Source organism: Aedes aegypti, chromosome 1 (genome assembly GCF_002204515.2).
Source record: "Aedes aegypti strain LVP_AGWG chromosome 1, AaegL5.0 Primary Assembly, whole genome shotgun sequence".
NCBI lineage: Eukaryota > Metazoa > Arthropoda > Insecta > Diptera > Culicidae > Aedes > Aedes aegypti.
In genome coordinates this window covers 192,678,409-192,700,791 of record NC_035107.1, presented here as the reverse complement: position 1 = coordinate 192,700,791, position 22,383 = coordinate 192,678,409, and the positions used below count along the sequence as shown (strand labels likewise).

At 42.2% G+C, this 22,383-nt stretch overlaps 1 protein-coding gene across 2 annotated transcripts in view; it reads right to left on the bottom strand.

Moving 5' to 3' along the window:
- Nucleotides 1-22,383, bottom strand: part of LOC5577698 (proteoglycan Cow) — a 578,074-nt gene that overhangs the window by 51,989 nt on the left and 503,702 nt on the right. The window contains exons 7-8 of one of the 2 annotated variants that reach the window (XM_021855938.1): nt 14,255-14,377; nt 14,022-14,196 (exon numbers count right to left, since the gene is read on the bottom strand). In XM_021855938.1, the coding sequence (XP_021711630.1) occupies nt 14,022-14,196; nt 14,255-14,377 (298 nt within the window). The remainder of the gene's footprint in view (nt 1-14,021; nt 14,197-14,254; nt 14,378-22,383) is intronic. The other variant, XM_021855948.1, reaches the window with a different exon arrangement.

Below are 22,383 nucleotides of genomic sequence, written 5' to 3'. Positions count from 1 at the left end.
GATTTACTCCGGGATTTTCTCCGAGGATTTCCTCCGAGAATTTCATGGATTTCTCCAGGGGTAGAACTCCTTCGGGGATATTCTCCAGGAATTCCTCGGGAGATTTCCTCTAAAAATTACTCTGGAGACTTCCAACGGGATTTTCTCCGTAGTTCCTTCAGGAAGTTCTTCGGAGTTTATATAAAAAATATTCCGCGGTTCATCCAGCAATTACTTTGGAGTCTTTGCAGGAATTCCTTTGAAGGTTCTTCAAAAATTTCTTCAGATTTCCTCATGGACTTTCTTCGTAGTTCATCCGGGTATTCCTTCAGATATCCTCCAGCAACTCTTTTGAAACTCTACCGGATTTTTTCGGATTTCCTCTTTGATTCCTCCTGGATTTTTTTTCGGAATTTCTCCAGGAATTCCTCCGAGTTACTTTACTAATTCTTTTGGAATCCCTGGAGCTCAACCATGAGTTTTGCAGGACTTACTTTTAAAATTTCTATACATTTCCTCCGGGTAATCCTTCAGAGATCCTTAGGAAATCTCTCGACAGTTTCTCCGGAAATTCCTCTAGACGTCCTCCAGTGATTCCTCCTGAGTTCTTCTCCGAGTAATCCTTCAGAGATCCTTAGCAAATCTCTCGACAGTTTCTCCGGAAATTCATCTAGACGTCCTCCAGTGATTCCTCCTGAGTTCTTTGTGGAATTTCGCTGGAGTTCTTCCAGGATTTTTTTAAGCTCTTCCAGATTTTTTTTCTGGTTTCATCCATCAACTCCTCGGAACTTCCTCCGGATTTCAACAAAAAATTCTTCCAGAAACTCCTCTGGAGTTCTTCTAGAAACTTCTCTGGAATTCTTCCAGCGATTCCTCTGGGTATCAGCCGGTAATACTGGGAAAATTTCTCTGGAGCTCCATCGGAAATTCCTACGTATTTTGTATTCTTCGGAGTTCCTCCACAAACGCATCCCGGGTTTCCTCAGGAACGCCTCCGAAGTTCCTTCAGGATTCCGTAAAAGCTGAATTCTGAGGACTTCGTCTAAAAGCTTCCAATACTCTTTAGTATTCTGCGGGTTCAATCCACTATTTGTTTGTTTTTGTTGATCACATTTAATGGGTGTTATAAAGCGATAGGGGTTGATTCCGATAGGTCTAAGTCAGCTAGGTCAGCCAATAATCCTGTTTCCGAGTTGGAAAAGCGCTTGAAAGAGTTAGAAGAGGAACAGCAAGCGAAAGAAAGGGAAATAGAGATTGGAATGATCCTGTTAGAGAAGCGAATGGAGATGGAAAGGACTTTGAAGGAGAAAAGGATGAGATTGGAGAACGCCATCAGGGCAAAACAGCGAGAAGATGAGATAGAGTTTCTGGAAAAAAAAATGTCGGATGAGAAGAAAAACATGGCAGAGTTTAAGAAGATGCGTAACTCGTTTGAAGCGAAAATGAGTAGTATGCAGAAACAAATGAAGCAGCTACAAACGAAGCAAAAAGGAAGTCAGAAGAAGGAAAAGGTTTTGGGAACGCCTCTCATGAACCTGGGTGCAACGGTGCCGAAGCAGCTGAAGAATAAGAAGAAGGAAGAGATGCTGGAGCAGTATCATTGCGAGGAAGAATTGGACGATAGTGAAGGAGACTCCGAGGACGAAGAAGAAGAAGATGACTCCAACTCTGAGGAAGACGAAAATGAAGAAGATAGTTCGGAAGAAGAGCAGATGAAGAAAAGCAAGAACGCGAAGCCAAAAGCGAAGAAAGTGGTCGCAAACGGGCTGGGGCAGCAGCGCAGCGTGCCGACGAAGATGCAGATGGCAGCGAGGAATGGAGTAACGATGAAGCTATCGCTGTTCACCGGCAGACCGTAGGAGTGGCCGCTGTTTATCGGTTCGTACGAGGCATCCACCGAGGCGTGCGGATTTACGGTAATCGAAAATCTGGTGCAACTTCAGGAAAGATTGAAAGGACAAGCTTTGGAAAGTGTTCGAGGGCAGCTTTTATTTCCGAAATACGTTCCGAAAGTCAGGTATCGTCACCGAAGCCTGTGAAGCTAACGTGTCCGTCCAGTTCAATTCGGAAGTGAATTCAGGTAGCTCCGGTTTCGAGAAAGGAAGATTTCAAGAGCGAGGTGCTGTTTACAACCACAGCGCAACAGAGTCAGTCGCAAATGAGCCGACTGTTCTTGCCGTCCAGCAAGAATACGTGCAAAGTTTGCAAGCGCACGGATCATCGCCTGAGATTTTGCCAGGATTTCAGGAGCATGGCATCGGCTGATCGCGTGTACTTCGTGCGAAAATGGAAGCTGTGCGGCATGTGCCTGAATGATCACGACAATGCAGAGTGCAACTTCAGGATACGGTGTACGATAGGCGGGTTGTTAGAGATTCTTTAGGTTGGGAACCTCTATTGTCCCCAACCGGGCTTTTGTCCTGGGCCTCAGGGTCGTTTATGCTGCTCCAAGAGGAAATTGGGAGAGATGAGCGGAAGAACTTCCCTTTAAAAAAAACCTGGACGTAGTCCTACGTCAAAATCTACGTTTCTAAGGTGGACACTACCGAATTTACAAGATGGAGGAAATTCAGGGCTTAGCTACGTAAAATAATGGACGACTATAAAAATATTACAGATTTACATTCTTTATATTCAAAGTTTACTAATTGGAGATAATGGGATAGGAATAAGGATGATGACTCACATACCACTGTGCCACCTTGTTTGGCGTTGATTGGGGGGGCGCCGAATTGGCCTTGGGAACCTCTGGTAGTCGGATCTTGGACGTTGGATGTTCCTCTGGAGGCTCCGGCGAGATCTTCGTAATAGGTTCACTCGATGACCGTCCTGACAATCTGGCCTCTCATCGTCACTTGGTTTAGCACCACACAGGGGAATCCTGAGCCGTGGCCGGGCCACTGCGTAGCACACCGGGAGCTTTTTCTTCCACTTCACAAACCGGGCCCATTAAACGTGGCACACCGGCTTTTTCACCGACACTTTTTGGATCTAGTGGTCACTATTAGAGACCGTTCGTCTGTTGACAAACGGTTTTATTTCATCGCTGCTTTCGATTTGCTACCAACGTCGTGACAGTTGTCGCTGGTAGCGGTGGTGTGTCGTAGTAGAATGGGAATAGGGATGGTAGTAGAATGGGAATAAGGATGGGGATGTTCAGGTATGGGGATAAATTCGATATTTCTTTCTATTCAATTTCAGTTTATATTCTATTTTAAATATTTCAATTTTAAATTCATTATATCTTTAGCAGCCATAATTTTAATACAAATGATAATAGTAATTAGGGTAGTAATAAGAAAAATAATAATGATGATAGGGATAATAATAAGAGTAATAATAAGAATAATAATAATAATAATAATAATAATAATAATAATAATAATAATGTACAAAGAAAAACTATTTACAGGGAATATTTACAAAAAGACAAATGTAACCATTTTGAGAGGTTACATTCATCCCCCACTCCAGAATAAAAAAAAACGTTGTTTTTTTTTTTTTTTAAAGAGAAGTCGGGAATGGGAATTTAGGTATAAGGACTTTTGTGGCCCTCCTCTTGTTAAGTGTTAGATTGATTTTGTGCAATGATTTGTCCATGGAGAGGAGCTCTTTTCCACAAAATCACGTAACACTTAATAATAGAGACTGTCCACTGAAAAGGAAATCGGTCAGGGAAAAAGGTCAGTGTGGCCCTCCTCTTGTTAAGTGTTAGATTGATTTTGTGCAATGATTTGTCCATGAAGAGGAGCTCTTTTCCACAAAATCACTTAACACTTAATAATAGAGACTGTCCACTAGAAGGAGAAGGTCAAGTAAGGAGTTCTTATTTTGGCAGCTCTCTTTTAGCTGAAGGTTATTTTGATTTAGTGGAATGATTTTTCCGTGCAGAGAGGAGCTCTTTTCCACCAAATCACCTAACTTTCAACCATAGAGTCTGGCTGCCAAACTACGAATCTTATTTCCTCTTTCTCTTGTTGGTGACTTCCAATCTGGAAAAGTGATTGATTCCTCGGTGGGAGCTCTTCTTTTCGAGATTAGTAGTCACTGTTTAAGACCAAAGGAATTACCGGGAGAGGCGAACTTTCACGATCCACGATCAAATTAGAGAAGCAGGAGTCCTACTTCTCGAATTCGTGATAGATTCACTGAAAGCTAGTTCTCCTACAGTGGCTCTCTCCCCTGCAATTTAAGTGATAATTTGAAGCAATGATTGATCACGAAAGGAGGCTCTTTTCCTTCAAATTACATAAAATTGCAGAGCGAGCCTGACCACTGTACTCTCTAATTACCATAAGCTGAAATAAGAGGACAATGATTGAGTTGTATCGAAATAATAAGTGAATCTGGAAAATACAGCCTTCCAGAATACAGGTTCGTCAGAATAAAAGCGTTCTGATCCATCCTCTCATCATCAAATCTTTAAAAATTAAACTTTTATTTTAAATTAACTCAATTATAACCTATTTTAAAACTAATCTACTATTAGGAGAGAAAATAAACTTTTCGGAAATCTCTTCTAAGAATCATCACCGAGATTTTCTCGGGATTAAAAGTACGCATTCATTCACACATTCATTCCCCCCACCTTTCATACGAATTCATTCATACATTCCTCTCATTCATACGGTTGTCTGGGATAAAACTTGATTTCCCAAGACAACATACAATTCATTCACACGCTATATATGCTAAACTAAGATTCTAGGGTACCCTATTCTAAATAATTTTGAGGAAGCCTAGCGATGTCGCTGTAGACCCCTCGGTTGGACCGACGAACTAATCGATCAAAATCCGCCACCTGGGAGGCGTTATGAAAAAGGTAAACATTCCCCTTAGTTCGACCCTGTTTAAAAGAGTAAACATGGGGAACGGAAGAAAGAGGAGAAAGAAGCAGATGATGCGAACAATGTCGACGAGGAGGAAAACAAAATATTATGGTTCTGACGACGACGGCGGACAGGCATGAATGAATGAGAAACACAAGAAAGCAAATAGGTGAGTACTCGGATATTTTCACCGATTTATTGAATCCTTGTTAGGGGATTCGAGATTGGAGGTCAGGGGAGAAAGGCGATGCAGATGTTCACCCGGGTTTGAGATGGACGGCTGGCCAAACCCCCAGATTTTTCCCGCTGAGGTCTTCCAGCTCGTAGGAAGACGAGCCTATCTTGGCCTTGATTTTACAGGGTAAATACTGCCGCCCTAATTTGGCATTATAGTTTTCAGCAGCCGAAGACTGCTTCATGTTCTTTCGGTAAACCAATTGACCTACCGTGAACGACTTGGCGAAAGTACGGTTTCGCAGGTTATAGCGATCCCTGGAAACCTCATGAGATTTTTCAAGGTTCTTGCGAACAATCTCATGGATTTTTGTGAACATCTGCTTGCGTCTTTCCTCCCTGTCTTCCGCAGAAAGTTCCTCACCGTGTCGAGAAAGACGATGGTCGGATCCCTGTTCCGCTAGCTCTTGTCCGTGGGTAATGAAATACGGTGTGAATCCCGTGGAGGAGTGAACACTTGTGTTGAGCATCAGCTCCACCTCCGGGATCTTGGTGTCCCATATTCGCTGGTCCTCTTGGACGTAACTGCGGACGGCCGCGTTTATACTACGGTTCACGCGCTCCACGGGATTCGACTGGGAATGATAGCGGGAGTTCAGCCAGTGCGTGATCTTGAAGTGGTCTATGAGTTCCTTGAACTCTTTCGACACGAAAGAGCTGCCGTTGTCTGTGATAATGATTTCAGGGACAGAATTCCTATAGAACCACTGATTTTTCAAAATCACACACATGGCTGAACTATCCAGCTTCTTCACCGGCTGAATCATTACCCACTTTGAGAAGTAGTCACAGATGACTAAGATGTGCTGATTCCCCTTACGACTACGTGGCAGAGGACCAATGAAGTCCATGGAAATAATCTGCCACGGTCGGGAAGCACAGCGCATTTTACCCATTTCCGGGGTAGTTTGTACGTAAGAGGGCTTGACCTCCTTACAGGTTGAACAGGCCTGTATATAGGCTCTAATATCTTTGGCCATTTTGGGCCAGTAATAGCGCTGTTGGACAAGAGCTAGCGTTTTGTCGAAACCGGGATGAAACTTATCATCATGAGCCTGTTTAAGCACTCCGGAAACTTCCTCGGTTGGCAGAACTTGCTTCCACTCAAACCGAGAGTCGTATGGCACATTTTTGACGGCGATAAACTTGTAAAGTTTGCCGTCTTCGACCTTGAAATCGACATAGTCGTCAGGCCGGCGGGTAACCTTCTCCATCAGAGAAGTGTACCATACTGAAGTTGGTGAATCTTGAACTACAGCAATGCTACGCGACAGGGCATCCGGAACGACATTCTTCTTTCCTTTCCGGTGTACCACTGTCATGTCAAACTGCTGAAAGTCCAAGCTCCACCGACTACATCGAGAACCGACCTTCCACTTCGTTTTAAGAATGTGGGTGAGGGCGGACGAATCCGTTACCAAGGTGAAGTGGTAGCCCTCGATGTAGCCCCGGAATGCTTCGATGGAGAGGAGAGCGGCCAGAGCCTCTTTTTCAGCAGCGTGGTAGTTCTTCTGCGGGGTGGTGAGCTTCCGGGAAAAGTAGGATATCACCCTCTCACCATCCTCCTGCTGCTGAGTGAGAACTCCGGCGACAGCTACATCGCTAGCATCCGTCTGGATAGTAAACTCCCGGGAGAAGTCCGGGCTACCCAGAATCGGTGCACTGATGAGCTGCTCCTTGATGCGACAGAACGCCCCCTCTGCGGCTTCATTCCAGCCGATGATTTTGGTTTTCGACTTCAGGAGATCCGACAAAGGCCCACAAGTCTCGCTGAAGTTTGGGATGAACCGCCGGTAATAATTCGCCATCCCTAGGAATCTTCTGAGTTTTGTGATCGTGGTGGGCCTTTCATACTCGACAATGGGTCGAATCTTGTCAGGATTCCCACGAAGACCCTCAGAACTCAAAAGATACCCAAGGAAGGGAATTTCCGGCACCCCAAACTGAGACTTCTCCAGGTTTATCATTAGGTTGGCTCTGTTTAATCTGCGTGCAATTTCCTGAAGTAGCTGGACGTGATGCTCAAATGTCTCCGTTACCACGACGATATCGTCGAGGTAAACGAAAACATAAGGCTCCAATACACCGTGGCCCAGAACCCGGTCCATCAGTCTAGCCAATGTGGCCGGACTATTGACAAGGCCAAAGGGCATTCTGGTGTATTGAAACAACCCCTTACCTTGCACGCTAAAGGCCGTATACTTCCGCGAAGCCTTTTCAAGTGGAACTTGAAGAAAAGCTTCCGACAAATCAATCGTAGATAAATACTTCGCTTTTGGAAGTTGGCCTAAGATTCGACAGGGGTGCGGCAAGGGGTAAGCATCACGAACAGTTCTTTCGTTAATCTTGCGCGCATCCAAACAGAGCCGAACCTTATGAGGTTTGACGACTGGTACACAGTTTAGTGACCAATCAGAGTTACTGGGTTCGATGATACCCGCGTCGAGCAATCTTTGCAGTTCTACGGACACCAAACCTTGTGTTTTTGGAGACATGACATACGGGAACTGTCTAACCGGGGGCTTCTTCCGCCATTCTTCGGCGAGCTCAATTTTGTGCTCCGCCAGTGGAGTGGTAGACAGTTTCCCCGGACGAGCGGGAATGAAAAGAGATTTGATGTGATCGATTGTCTTCTGCTCGGAAGCAGAGAGGACAGATGGTGTACGCAACGGAGACGGAGTGATTTCTGCCCCGGTATATTCAACCGTAGCGCACCCTACAACGGTGGGTTGGATCCGGAAGGTCTTCCAGAAATCCATTCCGCAAATGCAATTGATGGCTAGGTTTGGAATAACGAGAGTCGGCACAACCCGGACCACACCGTTCCATGAAAATGGTAGATAGACCTTCCCACGGACCGTGAGCGCTTCTCCGCTCGCCGTTCGCAGGTTGGGTGGGTCTCGCAGTGGAAACAGTTTTTTTGGTTTGACTGTATTGTACACTGCATCATTGATGAGAGTGAGATTACTTCCACTATCTAGTAGGGCAGAAACAGTAATCCCATAAATGTCAACCGCTATGTAAGGACGGTTGTCGTTCGCACGTGGGTACGTAATGGTGTACGACGCCGGAGTCTCCGGATAAAGATTCTCCGAAGCCGGTTGAAAATACGAAGATGAGTTTACGCTTAGTAGTTTGGGTTCAGCGGGCGGCGGTTTTGGCTCGCTACCAACGCGTTTTTTACGCAGTATGGACAGTTGTTTGACGGATAACCTCGAAAACCGCAGTTTTCGCACAGTACCCCTCTCGGGAGCCTGCATTGGTCCATCCGATGCCCAAACTTGCCGCAATTGAAGCAATGTCGGCTTGATAATGGTTGATGAGACTCGATCAAGTCTTCCAAAGTGGTTGGTGCCCGTGCTGATCCGCGAGGAGTATCGGTTCCGGTTTGGGAACCCTTACGACTCTGATTGGTCTGTGTAGGAGGAGTGTGGGCCTTCGAATTTCTCGACGAGGCTTGTTGATGTGGAGTGGGTGGCTTGTTGGGATTATCCTGAGATGTATCCTTTTTCGGTTCAGAAAACTCAACCGTGTTAACCGACTTCTCAGGTCCAAAGACTTTGTTGTAGACTGAGAAGTTTACGGCATCTATTTTCTGGCCTGCAGACACAAGTGTCGGAAGGTCAGCAATAGGAATGAAATTAAGTTGCTTTTTATAATCAATCCTCATATTCTGAAGAAGGATTTGGACCTTTTCGTGTTCCGGCAAAGGAACACTCATTGTCCCAAAAAGCTCTTCCATACCGTGGTAGAATTGAAGGAAGGTTTCATGGCGTGCTTGTTGCCGCTGATAAACCTTCATTTTTATTAAGGTGTCTAGGTCGGGATGCATAAACGTCCGCCTAAGTTCTAGCACCAAATGCTGCCAGTTGACTAACCGGCCTGTAGCGCGCATGGTCATGTACCATTGCAGTGCTGGACCTTTGAAAAGGTGAATCGCTGAATCAAACAGTTCAGCTTCCGAAGCATGTTCAGCAACAGCCATCGCATGAACCATTCCAAGGAACTGGTTCAACTTCAGCCCTTGATCTTCACCATCATATTTAGCGATTGTCCACTTGGACACCGGCAAGGTGTGACGCACCTGATTGCCAGACGGAACTGGATTGAAAGGAACGAAGCTAGATGAAGGAAAGGCAGTTGTAGTTGAAGCCGAAGTCCCTATAGGATTGTTCCATGGATAAGTTGGCTGACTGACGCTTGGAATCGGATTCCCTAGCCACGGATCCGAAAACTGCCCACTATTCAAGACCGAAGTCCCGAGGCTCGGATTTGAAAATGGTACTGAACTTGCAGTTGGATATCCTAACCACGGATTGGTGGTTTGCGGATGAATGGAAGGATTATTCTGCAGATAGCTATGCCAGGTTGAAGGAGGCTGCGGCTGTGTAGAGAGATGGCTCTGCGGTAACGAGAAGGTTACGCTAGTGATCGGCCTAGAAGGATCGACCGCCCCCGAAGAACTCTGACCCTGTGAAAGGTTCGAGTATATCGGAAGAGAGGGGAAAGAGGAATGAATAGTTGGAGGAGCTTGACTAGCCAGCGGCACACTCACTACTGGCTGCCGACTTCCACTAGGAAGCTCAGATTGTCTGCGTTGAGACTCTTCCTCGCACTGTCTTCCCATTCTAGCCATCTCCGCTTCTAACTCTTTAATGCGTGCTAGTAAAGAGCGCACACAATCACTGCCTTCAAACCGGGAGGCCACCGAAGTATTTTCTGAAGTAGTATTCACACCAGAAACTACTGTACCTGAATCTGTAATCGATCGGGGATGGGCATCAGGAACAAGCTCAGTACGGAACAAGTCCATTAAGGTTTGATCCTCCAGTCCCTCTCGATTATGAGATTCAGGTTCAGTTGTTTCAGTGTGGAAATACTGCTTCAGAAGGTTCACCACATCAACAAGCATTTCCTTGAGGAAGCTTTCTGTTTCCCCCGAATCCCTAACCTGATTCAAAAGAAGGATTATCCGATGACCGAAATGCAAAAGCTTTGCTTGCCCCCTCACCCTCAAGTTTTTGTCATTCTGCTGTAGGCCTGCCGATAATTCGTCGAAATTTTGTCGACAGAACTGAATTGTCTCCTCCCAGTTCACCTGTAATTCTACTGCTATTTGATTCTTGTCTTCTTTCTCCAGTTTTAGGTGATCCCTAAGACTCCTACGCTTTCTAGAGTAGGTGGGATCATCCCGAATAACGATCGAGCGAATTTTCAACTCGAAGTCCAACTCCTCAGGTGATAAGTGGTCCACCCTTAAGCTGTGGTACCACTCCTGAATCTTTTCAACAGCGTGTGTGAATTGGATTTCCAGTGATTCAGCCATTTCTCACTTGAGAATAAACAACAAAATCAAAAAAAAATGCTTAAAAATAAAAATTCAATCAAAAAATATTTACAAAAATTTTAAACCTACCATAAACTAAATCAAAAGCTACTTTTTGCTAAAAAATGCAAAAAAAGTAACAATAAATCAAATTTTATACCTAGAAAATTCAAAAAATATATACAAAAAGCATAAATAAATCAAATAAATTAAGCATAAATGTATGCTTTATCACTAAACTCGACACTAATAAATTTAAAAATTAAAAAAAATAAATGAAATAAATATTAGAAAATAATAATTTTGAGCCACTGTGTAAGTAAAGACACAAAATAATTAAAAAGAAAAAAATAAATAAAATAAAAATTAAAAAATAATAATTTTGAACCACTGTGTAATAATGAAGATAAATTTCACTTATTATTTATTTAACACTACTATTCAGATTGATTTATTTTTCAGCTATAAAGAGATAAAAGGTTCATTTGTAAAGATGAATTGAAAGGAAAAGAACGACTTACAGCAGCAGTTATCATCATCCGAACGATTCCACGAAAAGCAAACACTTTCACTTATCCCTTTCTTATTCCGATACAACTCAATACAATTAATCCTGTATGGAAGAACAATTGGAATAAAGGATTCCAATTCCTCCCGGAGCTTATCTGAAAAGGGTTCCACTTCAGTATTGAAGTGGAAACCTTTTCTTATATTGTTTTTGTTGGGCGCCAATTGTTAGAGATTCTTTAGGTTGGGAACCTCTATTGTCCCCAACCGGGCTTTTGTCCTGGGCCTCAGGGTCGTTTATGCTGCTCCAAGAGGAAATTGGGAGAGATGAGCGGAAGAACTTCCCTTTAAAAAAAACCTGGACGTAGTCCTACGTCAAAATCTACGTTTCTAAGGTGGACACTACCGAATTTACAAGATGGAGGAAATTCAGGGCTTAGCTACGTAAAATAATGGACGACTATAAAAATATTACAGATTTACATTCTTTATATTCAAAGTTTACTAATTGGAGATAATGGGATAGGAATAAGGATGATGACTCACATACCACTGTGCCACCTTGTTTGGCGTTGATTGGGGGGGCGCCGAATTGGCCTTGGGAACCTCTGGTAGTCGGATCTTGGACGTTGGATGTTCCTCTGGAGGCTCCGGCGAGATCTTCGTAATAGGTTCACTCGATGACCGTCCTGACAATCTGGCCTCTCATCGTCACTTGGTTTAGCACCACACAGGGGAATCCTGAGCCGTGGCCGGGCCACTGCGTAGCACACCGGGAGCTTTTTCTTCCACTTCACAAACCGGGCCCATTAAACGTGGCACACCGGCTTTTTCACCGACACTTTTTGGATCTAGTGGTCACTATTAGAGACCGTTCGTCTGTTGACAAACGGTTTTATTTCATCGCTGCTTTCGATTTGCTACCAACGTCGTGACAGTTGTCGCTGGTAGCGGTGGTGTGTCGTAGTAGAATGGGAATAGGGATGGTAGTAGAATGGGAATAAGGATGGGGATGTTCAGGTATGGGGATAAATTCGATATTTCTTTCTATTCAATTTCAGTTTATATTCTATTTTAAATATTTCAATTTTAAATTCATTATATCTTTAGCAGCCATAATTTTAATACAAATGATAATAGTAATTAGGGTAGTAATAAGAAAAATAATAATGATGATAGGGATAATAATAAGAGTAATAATAAGAATAATAATAATAATAATAATAATAATAATAATAATAATAATGTACAAAGAAAAACTATTTACAGGGAATATTTACAAAAAGACAAATGTAACCATTTTGAGAGGTTACAGGGTGCATGGAGAGGCACGTTGGATCCGGATTAGTCGTGATGAATGCTCACATCCGTTTGAACAGCAACGTTAAATACCGAATGATTCCGGTAACGCTGTCTTTTCGTGACAAATCCGTAACCACGTTAGCGTTTTTAGACGAGGGAGCGTCGGTCAAAATGGTCGACAAAGAACTGGCGGAGGAGTTGGAAGCTGAGGGCAATCCGCAGAAGCTCGAAATCAGGTGGACTGGAGATGTTGCCCGTGTCGAGAAGGACTCGAAGCGAATGAATCTGAAGATATCGGGACTGGGAGGAGCGCATCAGTTGCTGATGAATGAGGTTTGCACTGTTGGAGAGTTGGCGTTGCCTGAGCAATCGCTAGATGCTCACGAGATGGCAGAGCGATACGACCACCTTCGGGACATACCGGTTACATCGTACAATAAAGGCCGCCCAAGGATTCTTAGCGGATTGAATAATCTTCATACAATGGCGCCAATCGATGCAAGGTTAGGCGGATCAGGAGAACCGATAGCGGTCAAATCACCATTGGGGTGGCCCAAGTAGTTCGTCCAATGCTCATGGTGTCGATTAGTTTAGGACAGTCGGACTTTCGGTAAATGAAGCCAAAGCAAAGTAGTGTTACTGCGAAAGACAGTCGATCGGAATTAGAGGAAAAAGTGACTGGTAGGTAATTCAGGAGTAACCGGTGAGCGGCTACCGGAGTTACGGGTTGGGGAGTGTCGACGGCATCGAGCTCTATGCGATTCGTTCACTGTAAAGTGAGCAGCGAGAGCACACTAGACAAGCGATATGCGCGACCGGTCAACTACGATGAGAGGTCGTTGATGATGATCTGTTGTCATACGAAAAGGTCAAAACAAAAACAGGCTGCGAGGTAAAAAATTTATAATGTTTCGTGTGAATTTGTATCACAACGGTGGTGTAATTACGGTAAATTTAATTTATTTGCGGAAATAATTGTGAGTTTGATAACATGATATGTGATTAGGTAGTCCTAGGGTTCGAAACGATCTACAGCAGCAGTGCCTAGAAACATCAATATCGTTGCAAGAGGGAGAATGAATTATTTCTTGTAAGTCTGTAACTAATTAAGGTAAATTGTGAATTTAAAATAAAATATTTTCAGTTTGAGCTGACCATAATTTTGTCTCGACCGATTCCGAACAATACATCTGTTTGTTATGCATTCTTTAAATTATTATTGTATACGTAAAGTTTATATTCTGTGGTGAATTAAGTAAATAAATCCTCATACTAGCTAGTAAACTTGCATGAAAGTTGACTGAAATTGTTAAAAATGCATTTTCAATAGCCAAAACTAGACGTGTTATGATATTTTTGAAAAAGGTAAATAGCGGTATTTTGGTGCTCTAATTTCAATCACAAAAACATAAAAGAACTTGCGTGAAAATGGTGCAAAAATATTGAAAAACACAAAAGTTATTGCAATCTATAAGTGTAGAACTAGCCCTCGTGTGTTAAAATACACTCAAATAAAGACTTAAAAAAAAAAAAAAAAAAAAATATTGCAATCTTAACATTTTTTATATTTAAAAATGTTTTTATAGTTCTAGATATTTTTTTGTTAAAGATAACAAAGTTATGAAAACTTTATTGAATATCATCTTTACTACTTGAAAATTCACTTCAAGCCACCTCTAAATCCTTTTTTTTTGCCTCAAAATTCAAGATTTCCCTTTTCATGTGATTTGAATTCAGAAGAGCACGTGAACTTTTGGTTTTGCGAAGTTTTGAGAAATAAGCCGTACCCTAATGCATCTAGTGTTGTATTGAGTTTGTACCCCGAAACGAGCTCAACTACTTACGTGCAGCATTGTTGGACAACTTTGGGGATTTGCTAACTGGTTTATCGAGGACTTCATTGTAGCCACGAATTTTGTGCTTGTCTTCATTAGCACGGGACGAGGACGAAGATCCCTGTGACAGTCCAAACGAATCGTACTGAGGTTGCTGTTGCTGCTGCTGCTGCTGTTGGCGGGGCTGTCGAATAAAATGAATGATGCGTGTTGTCATTGAAGAGTTTTCAATTTGGTCTCACCTTGGACTTGTACGAAGTATACTTTATGTACTTGTAGTGCTTGTTGTCGTACTTGATGTCCTCCGGGGTAAACGTGTACTGTGAATTAATGTGATTGAAATGACGGTTCTTTTCTTCCTTCTGCTGAAACGATAAACAAATAGAAAGGATTTTTTTTACATAATATTGAAATTACTTCAACGTTCTTGGAAGGTAATGCTTTTTTTCTTTTGGTTTGCAGGCTTGAAGAGAAAAATATCAACGGTCACAAATGAGCTAATTAGGTACGGGGTATTGAAGGGTGCGAGAAGAAACAAAGCAAAAACGCCGAAGGGTGTAAATCAAAATTAGATGGCTGATGTTGCTACACAATCAGAAAAAAATAAGCTAGGGCAAGAGCACTAATTTCCGACTCATCAACGTTGTAAGTCGAATGTTAGTGCTTTTTCCTTACCGTTCTGACATTTTTTATCGATGTAATTTAATGTTCACTAAATACGTTTTTAAAAGATGAAAAAAATACAATTTTTGTAGTTTTTTTTAATAGCACATTTCATTACAGTGTAACACAATTTTATTACGCTTAAATATCTTAATTTTGATAAAAAAAAAAATGAAAACCAATATTAGTATTACACCATTTAATTCCATTAGAGTTTGTATCTTTTGACAGATACAAGTATTTCGACCTCAACTGTAAGGTCATCTTCATTGTCGTGTACCAGAAGTCAAGTCACCCACCTTAAAAGTTATGATTTCGAGGTACTGGTATATTTGGGGAAATAGGATCGCCGGGAACTGGTGTCCGGGGAATCGAAATTCGGGGAAGTAGCACAACCCATAAACAAAGTATTTTTTTCACAGGAGAAAATCTTCAACGAGATGGAAATCGAGCCTGCTGTCCATGGGTTAGCATTGATCGCGATGTTAAACTTTTACGTTGACAAGGTATTTTCAAATAGCTGCCATTGCATAAGTTTTCATTTGATTTTTTCTTAAACTACTTCCAATTGTCTTTTATTTATTATTTTATTCTCGATTTAACTTATATTCTAATTGAAAGCTCACTTTGCCATTGGGCATCACTTGAGCGAGGATCGATTGCAATGTTGTACTAGAGCACAACGCCTGAATTCGCACTATTTTATTACCTAATCTATTTTTAGATCTGATGCTACGCTGTCTCTTTGCGCTCTATACTTTTTTTCCCAGGTAGAAGCACGCAGGGATACTTTCTCAGTCCAAGAGAGGTCCATTTGTTCATAGCCGTTTTATCCGGGTGCAGATTCGCTCAGAGTGTTGTTCTCATGTTGTTTTTGAGGGGACTGACGAAGTTTTTTGTTGAGAGGGCTGGGAATCAAACCCATGATCATCCGCTTATAAAGCGAACGTGTAGCCTACTATGCCACGTTGCCTCCCTAATTGTCTTTTAAATGGTGCAAGTTATTTTTGAAAATGAACAATGCAGAATTCGGAACCATACGGGAGATATATTCCGTTTTTCATGGGGATCATGGCGGTTCCAAATTTGAGAAATGAGATTAATTTTTATTTATTTCAACACCGAAGTTTTAATGTAAAACGTGTGAGATTGATTGATTGTGACCATTTGAACATGATTTGAAATAGTTTTCCGTTCCGGAACACCGCACGCCATGGTGATTATTTTCTTTTAATTCAATTAGCTGGAAACCACTTGAAACTGACCGGTGCATACGTTTTGTGACTGCTTTTATCCATGCTACAGAATGTAAAGGAGTGATTTAAAATGCATTCTTAACGAGCTGCGCACGCTGAAACGAAGTTACGCACGGTGTATCGAAAATTGAACATAAATTAATAATAAAATCGATAGATACTGTGAGCGCCAACGAGCTTGAATTTTTGATGAAGAAAAGTAAAATGTATTCTAGGACATGTCATGAGTAATCTCACTTTACCGTGCTGTTTCAATCTGTAAAGAATCAATCGGTGACACTAGCTCACTTTTCACCTTCGCTGTTCAAGTCCATCCTGTGAAAGGGAGTCCAGGTACCCCAGACTAAAAGTTCCACACTCTGGAAAGTGGCAAGTTTTTCAATCTGATTAAAGTTCCATACATTCCACGATAAGGAATGATGTGTGCTGCGCGAACTTGAAACGACCGACGTTTTGCTGTTCTTGCTTGTTGTTAGCTGTAGGGGAGACTGGGTAGACTTGATCCCATGCTGTTTTCTTAGAATCTAAATCAGTTTTAGTCCAGTAATTCCACGCAACACTTCGTCTATTTAAGATTTAAATAAGTAAAATCAAATGAAAAACCTAAAATTCCATTCTTTTAGATGTGCTGTTCATCATGATTTGTTTGATCCCTTAACTAAAATACAGGCATTATTCTATTTACAGTGGGATTCCGTTTTTGACAAAATCGGAACCAATTTTTTTAATTTCAAGAACATCATTTGGACGTTGCACTATGGTCGGGCTCCATATAAAGGGGCGGCCAAAACTACCAAAAACTTTTTTGAGATTTTTATGATTTTTTTAATTTTAAAATATACCTCATGTGTTATATTATTATGATACTTAATTGAAATTGAACTAAAATTTAAATTTCTATGGCAAACAGGCTGAAGTCAAAAAATTGAAAAATGTAACAATAAAATAAAGCACAATACTTATAATTTAGGAATGCAATATTTCCTCAAAGTTACCCACTATCTGAAAGCTTATGGTTCAACACTTTTATCGAGCATGAGGATGGAAAAAAATATATGGTTTAAGTTTTAATACTATTCAATATTACATTTTAGTAATTTTGGTGATTTTGAATATGAGAAACAACTCTTGTCGCGTCATGTCGCCGCCATTTCGAATATTGCACATCAAAAAGCATCCTTAGATCTTACAAAAAACCTTTAAAATTTTTGCAGAAATTTGCTGATTTGCAAGTTAGAGCTATTTGAGTAATTCAATATTTTACATATATTTTGACGATATTTTTCATACAAAGTTTATTTAAAATTTATTTAACCACTATTCATACACATTTTGATCAAACTCAATTAAATATAAACAAAATTTGTGCTTTCGGCCCGGTTTGATAACAATTTTAAATTTAAAAAAATATTTTTTTCAAAGTTACGTAATTTGTGAATAATCCCTTCTGAAACAACAAAAACGCCAAATAACATATTCAGAATACATATTTCATCGATTAAGGCGATAAAAATAGTTTTGGCCAAACTTCACTTTTTTTCCGACCATTGTGCGTTGTTACATCATAATTATGAAATCAGTGAGCATCGTACCTTCGTGCTGTGCATACACAAATTCTCTTTGCTCTTGGAAGTTTGTAAACTAGTACTTTTTAGTGCTAAAAAACGTTACTTTCCAGCTAGGAGCACACATTTTTTACTTATGACGACAAAACTGAACATTTGTGTAAAGTTGCCTTGAGAGGTTTCTCAAGTGACTATAAGTCACCTGAAGAGATTGGACTTGGATTTTCCCTAGTCCAAGTAATAATTATGAAAAAGAGAACCCAATCTAGCAAGACTTATGTTCGATGTCCGTGTGACATGGGAAAATTTCCAGAAACCTGCAGGAAATTTCCAGAGCTCCATTTGGTGCCAAAAGTGAGGTCAGTAAGTAACCCTTTTGGAAAATGTATAAAATTTAGGAAAAACCGCCCATCGTACCCTTCCAGTTTTGGCGACTTTCTGGATACTGGGTTCACCGTACAGTTGTGCAAGCTCGTGGTTCATTCTTCTCCTCCATACGCCGATCTCACATACTCCGCCGAAAATCGTCCTAAGCACACGTCTTTCAAAAACTTCTAGCGCTTGCAGGTCCTTTTCGAGCATTGTCCACGTCTCATGCCCGTAGAGGATATCAGCGTCTTGTACATGGTACACTCAGTACGGAAGTGAAGTTTACCAGACCGCAAGGTCTTGTGGAGTCCATAGTAAGCACGGCTTCCGGCAATGATACGTCTTAGAATTTCTCTGCTGCAATTGTTATCCGACGTTATCAATGATGCGAGGTAGACAAATTCGTCCACCCCCTCGAACTCATCCCGATCCGCTTCACGTTTCAGCCTGGTATACTGTTCAGAAAATACCTTGAACGTTCTTCCGACAATTTCCACGTCGTCAGCAAAGCAGATGAATTGGCTGGATTTATTGAATATCGTGCCCCGCATGTTGAAGCCCGCCCTTTTCATAACACCTTCTAGCGCAATATTGAACAGGAGGCAGGAAAGACCATCGCCTTGTCGAAGTCCTTTGCGTGTTTCCAACGGGTCCGATAATGCACCCGATATCTTCACATAGCACTGTACAAAATCCATCGTTGCTTTGATCAGTCTAGTCAGTTTCCTGGGAAAACCATTATCCTCCATAATCTTCCATAGCTCTTCGCGGTCGAATGGTATCATAGGCCGCTATTCGCCTCACTTTTGGAGGATCTGCCGATTTGGTCTGTCGTCGATCGCCCGTCCAGAAAACTGGCTTGATAACTTCCCACAAATCTGCTTACCAGTGGCGATAGACGGCGGAAGATGATCTGGGAATGCACTTTATAGGCTGCGTTAAGAATTTTTTCTCACATTCTAACTTGTCACCGTTTTTGTATATTGTGTATATTATTCCCTCCTCCGGTAGCTGTTCTGTATCCCAGATCCTGGGTATCAATCGGTGCAGACAAGTGGCCAACCTGTCAGGGCCCATTTTAATAAGTTCCGCTCCAATACCATCCTTTCCAGCTGCTTTTATTGTTCATGAGCTGCTATCAATGCTATCAATCCTTAACTTCACCTATTGTGGGAGTTGGCACGTCTCCCTCATCCGCCGTACTGATGAAGCCATTCCTCCTGCTGTCTTGATCTTCCTCCTTTGCGCCGTTTAGGTGTTCATTGTAGTGCTGCTTCCACCTTTAAATCGCCTCACGTTCGTCGGTCATGATACCTCCATCCTTATCCCGGCACATTTCGGCTCGTGGCAAAGGCTTTGTGCGGGATGCATTGAGTTTCTTGAAGAACTTACGTGTTTCTTGAGAACGATACAGCTGCTCCATCTCTTCGCACCCTAACTCTTCCAGGCGGCGCTTTTTATCCCGGATTAGATGGGTTTGCTGTTTTCGCTTCTGTTTGTATCGTTCCACGTTTTGACGGGTGCCTTGCTGCAGCATCATCGCCCGCGCTGCATTCTTCTCGTCCCAAACCATCTGACACTCCTCGTCGAACCAACCGTTCCGTCGATTTCCTTCCACGAACCCAATGCCACCTTCCGCTGCTTTGAGACGTCTCCAGCAGTCCTCAAGAGGGGCTTCGGTGAGCTCTCCCTCTTCCGGCAACGCTGCTTCAAGGCTTTGCGCGTTGTGACTTCGGGTAGCTTGAGTCGTTCCAGATTGTACCGTGGCGGGCGTCGGTACCGAATGTTGTTCACAGCGGAGAGTCGTTGGCGCACTTTAACCGTCACTAGGTAGCGGTCCGAATCGATGTTTGCGCCGCGATAGGCTCTGACGTCGATAATGTCCGAGAAGTGTCTTCCATCAATCAAAACGTGGTCGATTTGCGATTCAGTCTGTTGGGGTGATATCCAGGTGTACCGATACGGGAGGCTGTGCTGGAAGTAGGTACTACGTATGGCCATGTTTTTGGAGGCGGCGAAATCAATCAGTCTAAGGCCGTTTTCATTCGTAAGCTGGTGAGCGCTGAACTTCCCTATAATCGGTCCAAATTCCTCCTCCTGGCACACATGAGCGTTGAGATCTCCGATAACGATTCTGACTTCATGGCTTGGGCAGCCGTCGTGTTCACGTTCCAGCTGCGCGTAGAAAGCGTCCTTATCGTCATCGTCACTTGCTAGGTGAGGGCTGCGCACGTTGACTATGCTGATATTGAAGAATCGTCCTTTGATCCTCAACTTGCACATTCTGTTGTCGATTGGCCACCACCCAAACACGCGCCTCTGCATTTCGCCCATCACTTTAAAAGCTGTGTTCCGGTACGAATTTACATTGTATGCTTCCTGTACTGATGATTTTTACGGCTGGCTTGTAAGCCCTGCACCAACCCCCTGTCTAGCCGGAGGATCATCGTGCACAGCACTGTTTAGAGTCCTACGCTGGCACTTGGACGATGATCAGCCGCTCCTAATATGGAGGACAGACGCTGTTTAGAGCCGCCCCTAACATGGAGAACAGATGCTCTGATAAGCTACACCCTCAGAAGAGAGGAGCCCCCTGCCCTGTCAGCATACGACCAAGGTCTCACCAGGGTTGGTTACCCGATCTTCCCAACGGCTACTCGTACTCCAGGTGGCACCACGGAGAGGTAGGGATAGCAATTACTGGACAAGAGACTAAGGACCACAAATGGGGTCTATTTTATACCTGCAGGTACACGAAGTACCAATGGTACGCATTGTCCAGCCATTTACCACCCCTCCAACGTGACTCTATAATTGAAACCAGGTCAAATGATGGAATGTTAAGAGTCATTTCTCAAAGAAATTTTAAAATTACTGGTTTCGTGTTTACATCATCGACGATCTACTAATGAATCATATTTTGATTTACGACACGAATAATTACGTTAACTTAATCGTTTTTGTCTACTTGAAAAACGATATTCTTTTAGTGTGTAGCCGCAGAGCTAAACAGGAGTATGCAGCTTAACTTCTTCTTCTTCTTTTTCTGGCGTTACGTCCCCACTGGGACAGAGCCTGCTCCTCAGCTTAGTGTTCTTTTGAGCACTTCCACACTTAACTGAGAGCTTAACTATGCCAATGACCATTTTTGTGTATATTTTGTGGCAGGTACGAAGATACTCTATGCCCTGGGAAGTCGAGAAAATTTCCAACCCGAAAAGATCCTCGACCGGTGGGATTCGAACCCACGACCCTCAGCTTGGTCATGCTGTATAGCTGCGCGTTTACCGCTACGGCTATCTGGGCCCCTGCAGCTTAAGGCTAAGTAGCCCGTCATTCGATTTGGCAACAATGATGACTTTTCAGTTTGCATTTCAAAGTGATAAAACTCAGTCTTGATAGTTTATATTAACTTGAAAAAGTATCACTGTACGCGCTAACATGCATAAAGTATGCTGATACTTTTTCAGATGTATCAGCGAAAACCAACTGATTTTCTTTGATTCGAAATCGTGAGATGAATTAGCAACAATCATCAACGACGCGTACAAATGTCAATGACGGCCTTCTTCGCCTTAAGCCCTTTTGGTGTGTCATCACAAAATGGCTTCTTTCAAAATCATTAACATATTGTTATGATAGTATTGGTATTTGCAACATCGATGAAATATAACTGCTTATCACCTGATTAAATGGATAATTTATGCGAAGAAAAATGCTTCAGGTGGTATTTCAATATTTAATCAACACTTTCAGATACAGCATTATCAATTTAGCGACAATATACATGAGATTTATATTCTCAAAAAAAAATCTCCGATTTCATGCCGCATTTCATTGCCTCACACAACTACACTTGTAAATAGAAGGTGCTTACCTTTTCGATTGTAATTCAGTGGCAAGCATTTGTGGTTTGGATTCCATATTGCATTCACTACACTTCCACTAAACAAATCTTTTATTCACTTTCCTTAAAGGAACACATTTCCACTGGGATTTCAATATTTATAAAGTTTTATAAACCGCATCACTCAAAACAATTATGGCAATGGTTTTCACTTGTTGCGAATCGACGCCGCCACCGCACACTGAGACATTCCTGTGTTTATAGTTTAAAATATTCAACTTTTTTTCTGTTGTATTAATTTTCGGTGCGGAAAGGTTGGGCAAAGCATAGAAACTTGAAACTCATACGTTGTTTGTTTTTCGATTCTCTCAAATTTCAGAAACCATCTCTACGAAGCATAAAATCATACCAAGTGTTTATCAATTTGGACCACCCAAAATAATTGAAAAGCTCCACAGTGCGTCGCGTCGGGACGCGTCTATCGTGTGTGCACAATCATCGCGATCGTTGAGCGCAGTGATGTCAGAGTTGCTATCTGTAAAATCATAGCATTTAATGTGGATTGATCACAAAAATCATTAAAACTTTAATAAATCAGTGATCTTGTGATGGAAAACTATTTGCAAATTGATAAGTTTTTATAATATGCAGCAAATGTTCCGAAAACAAGC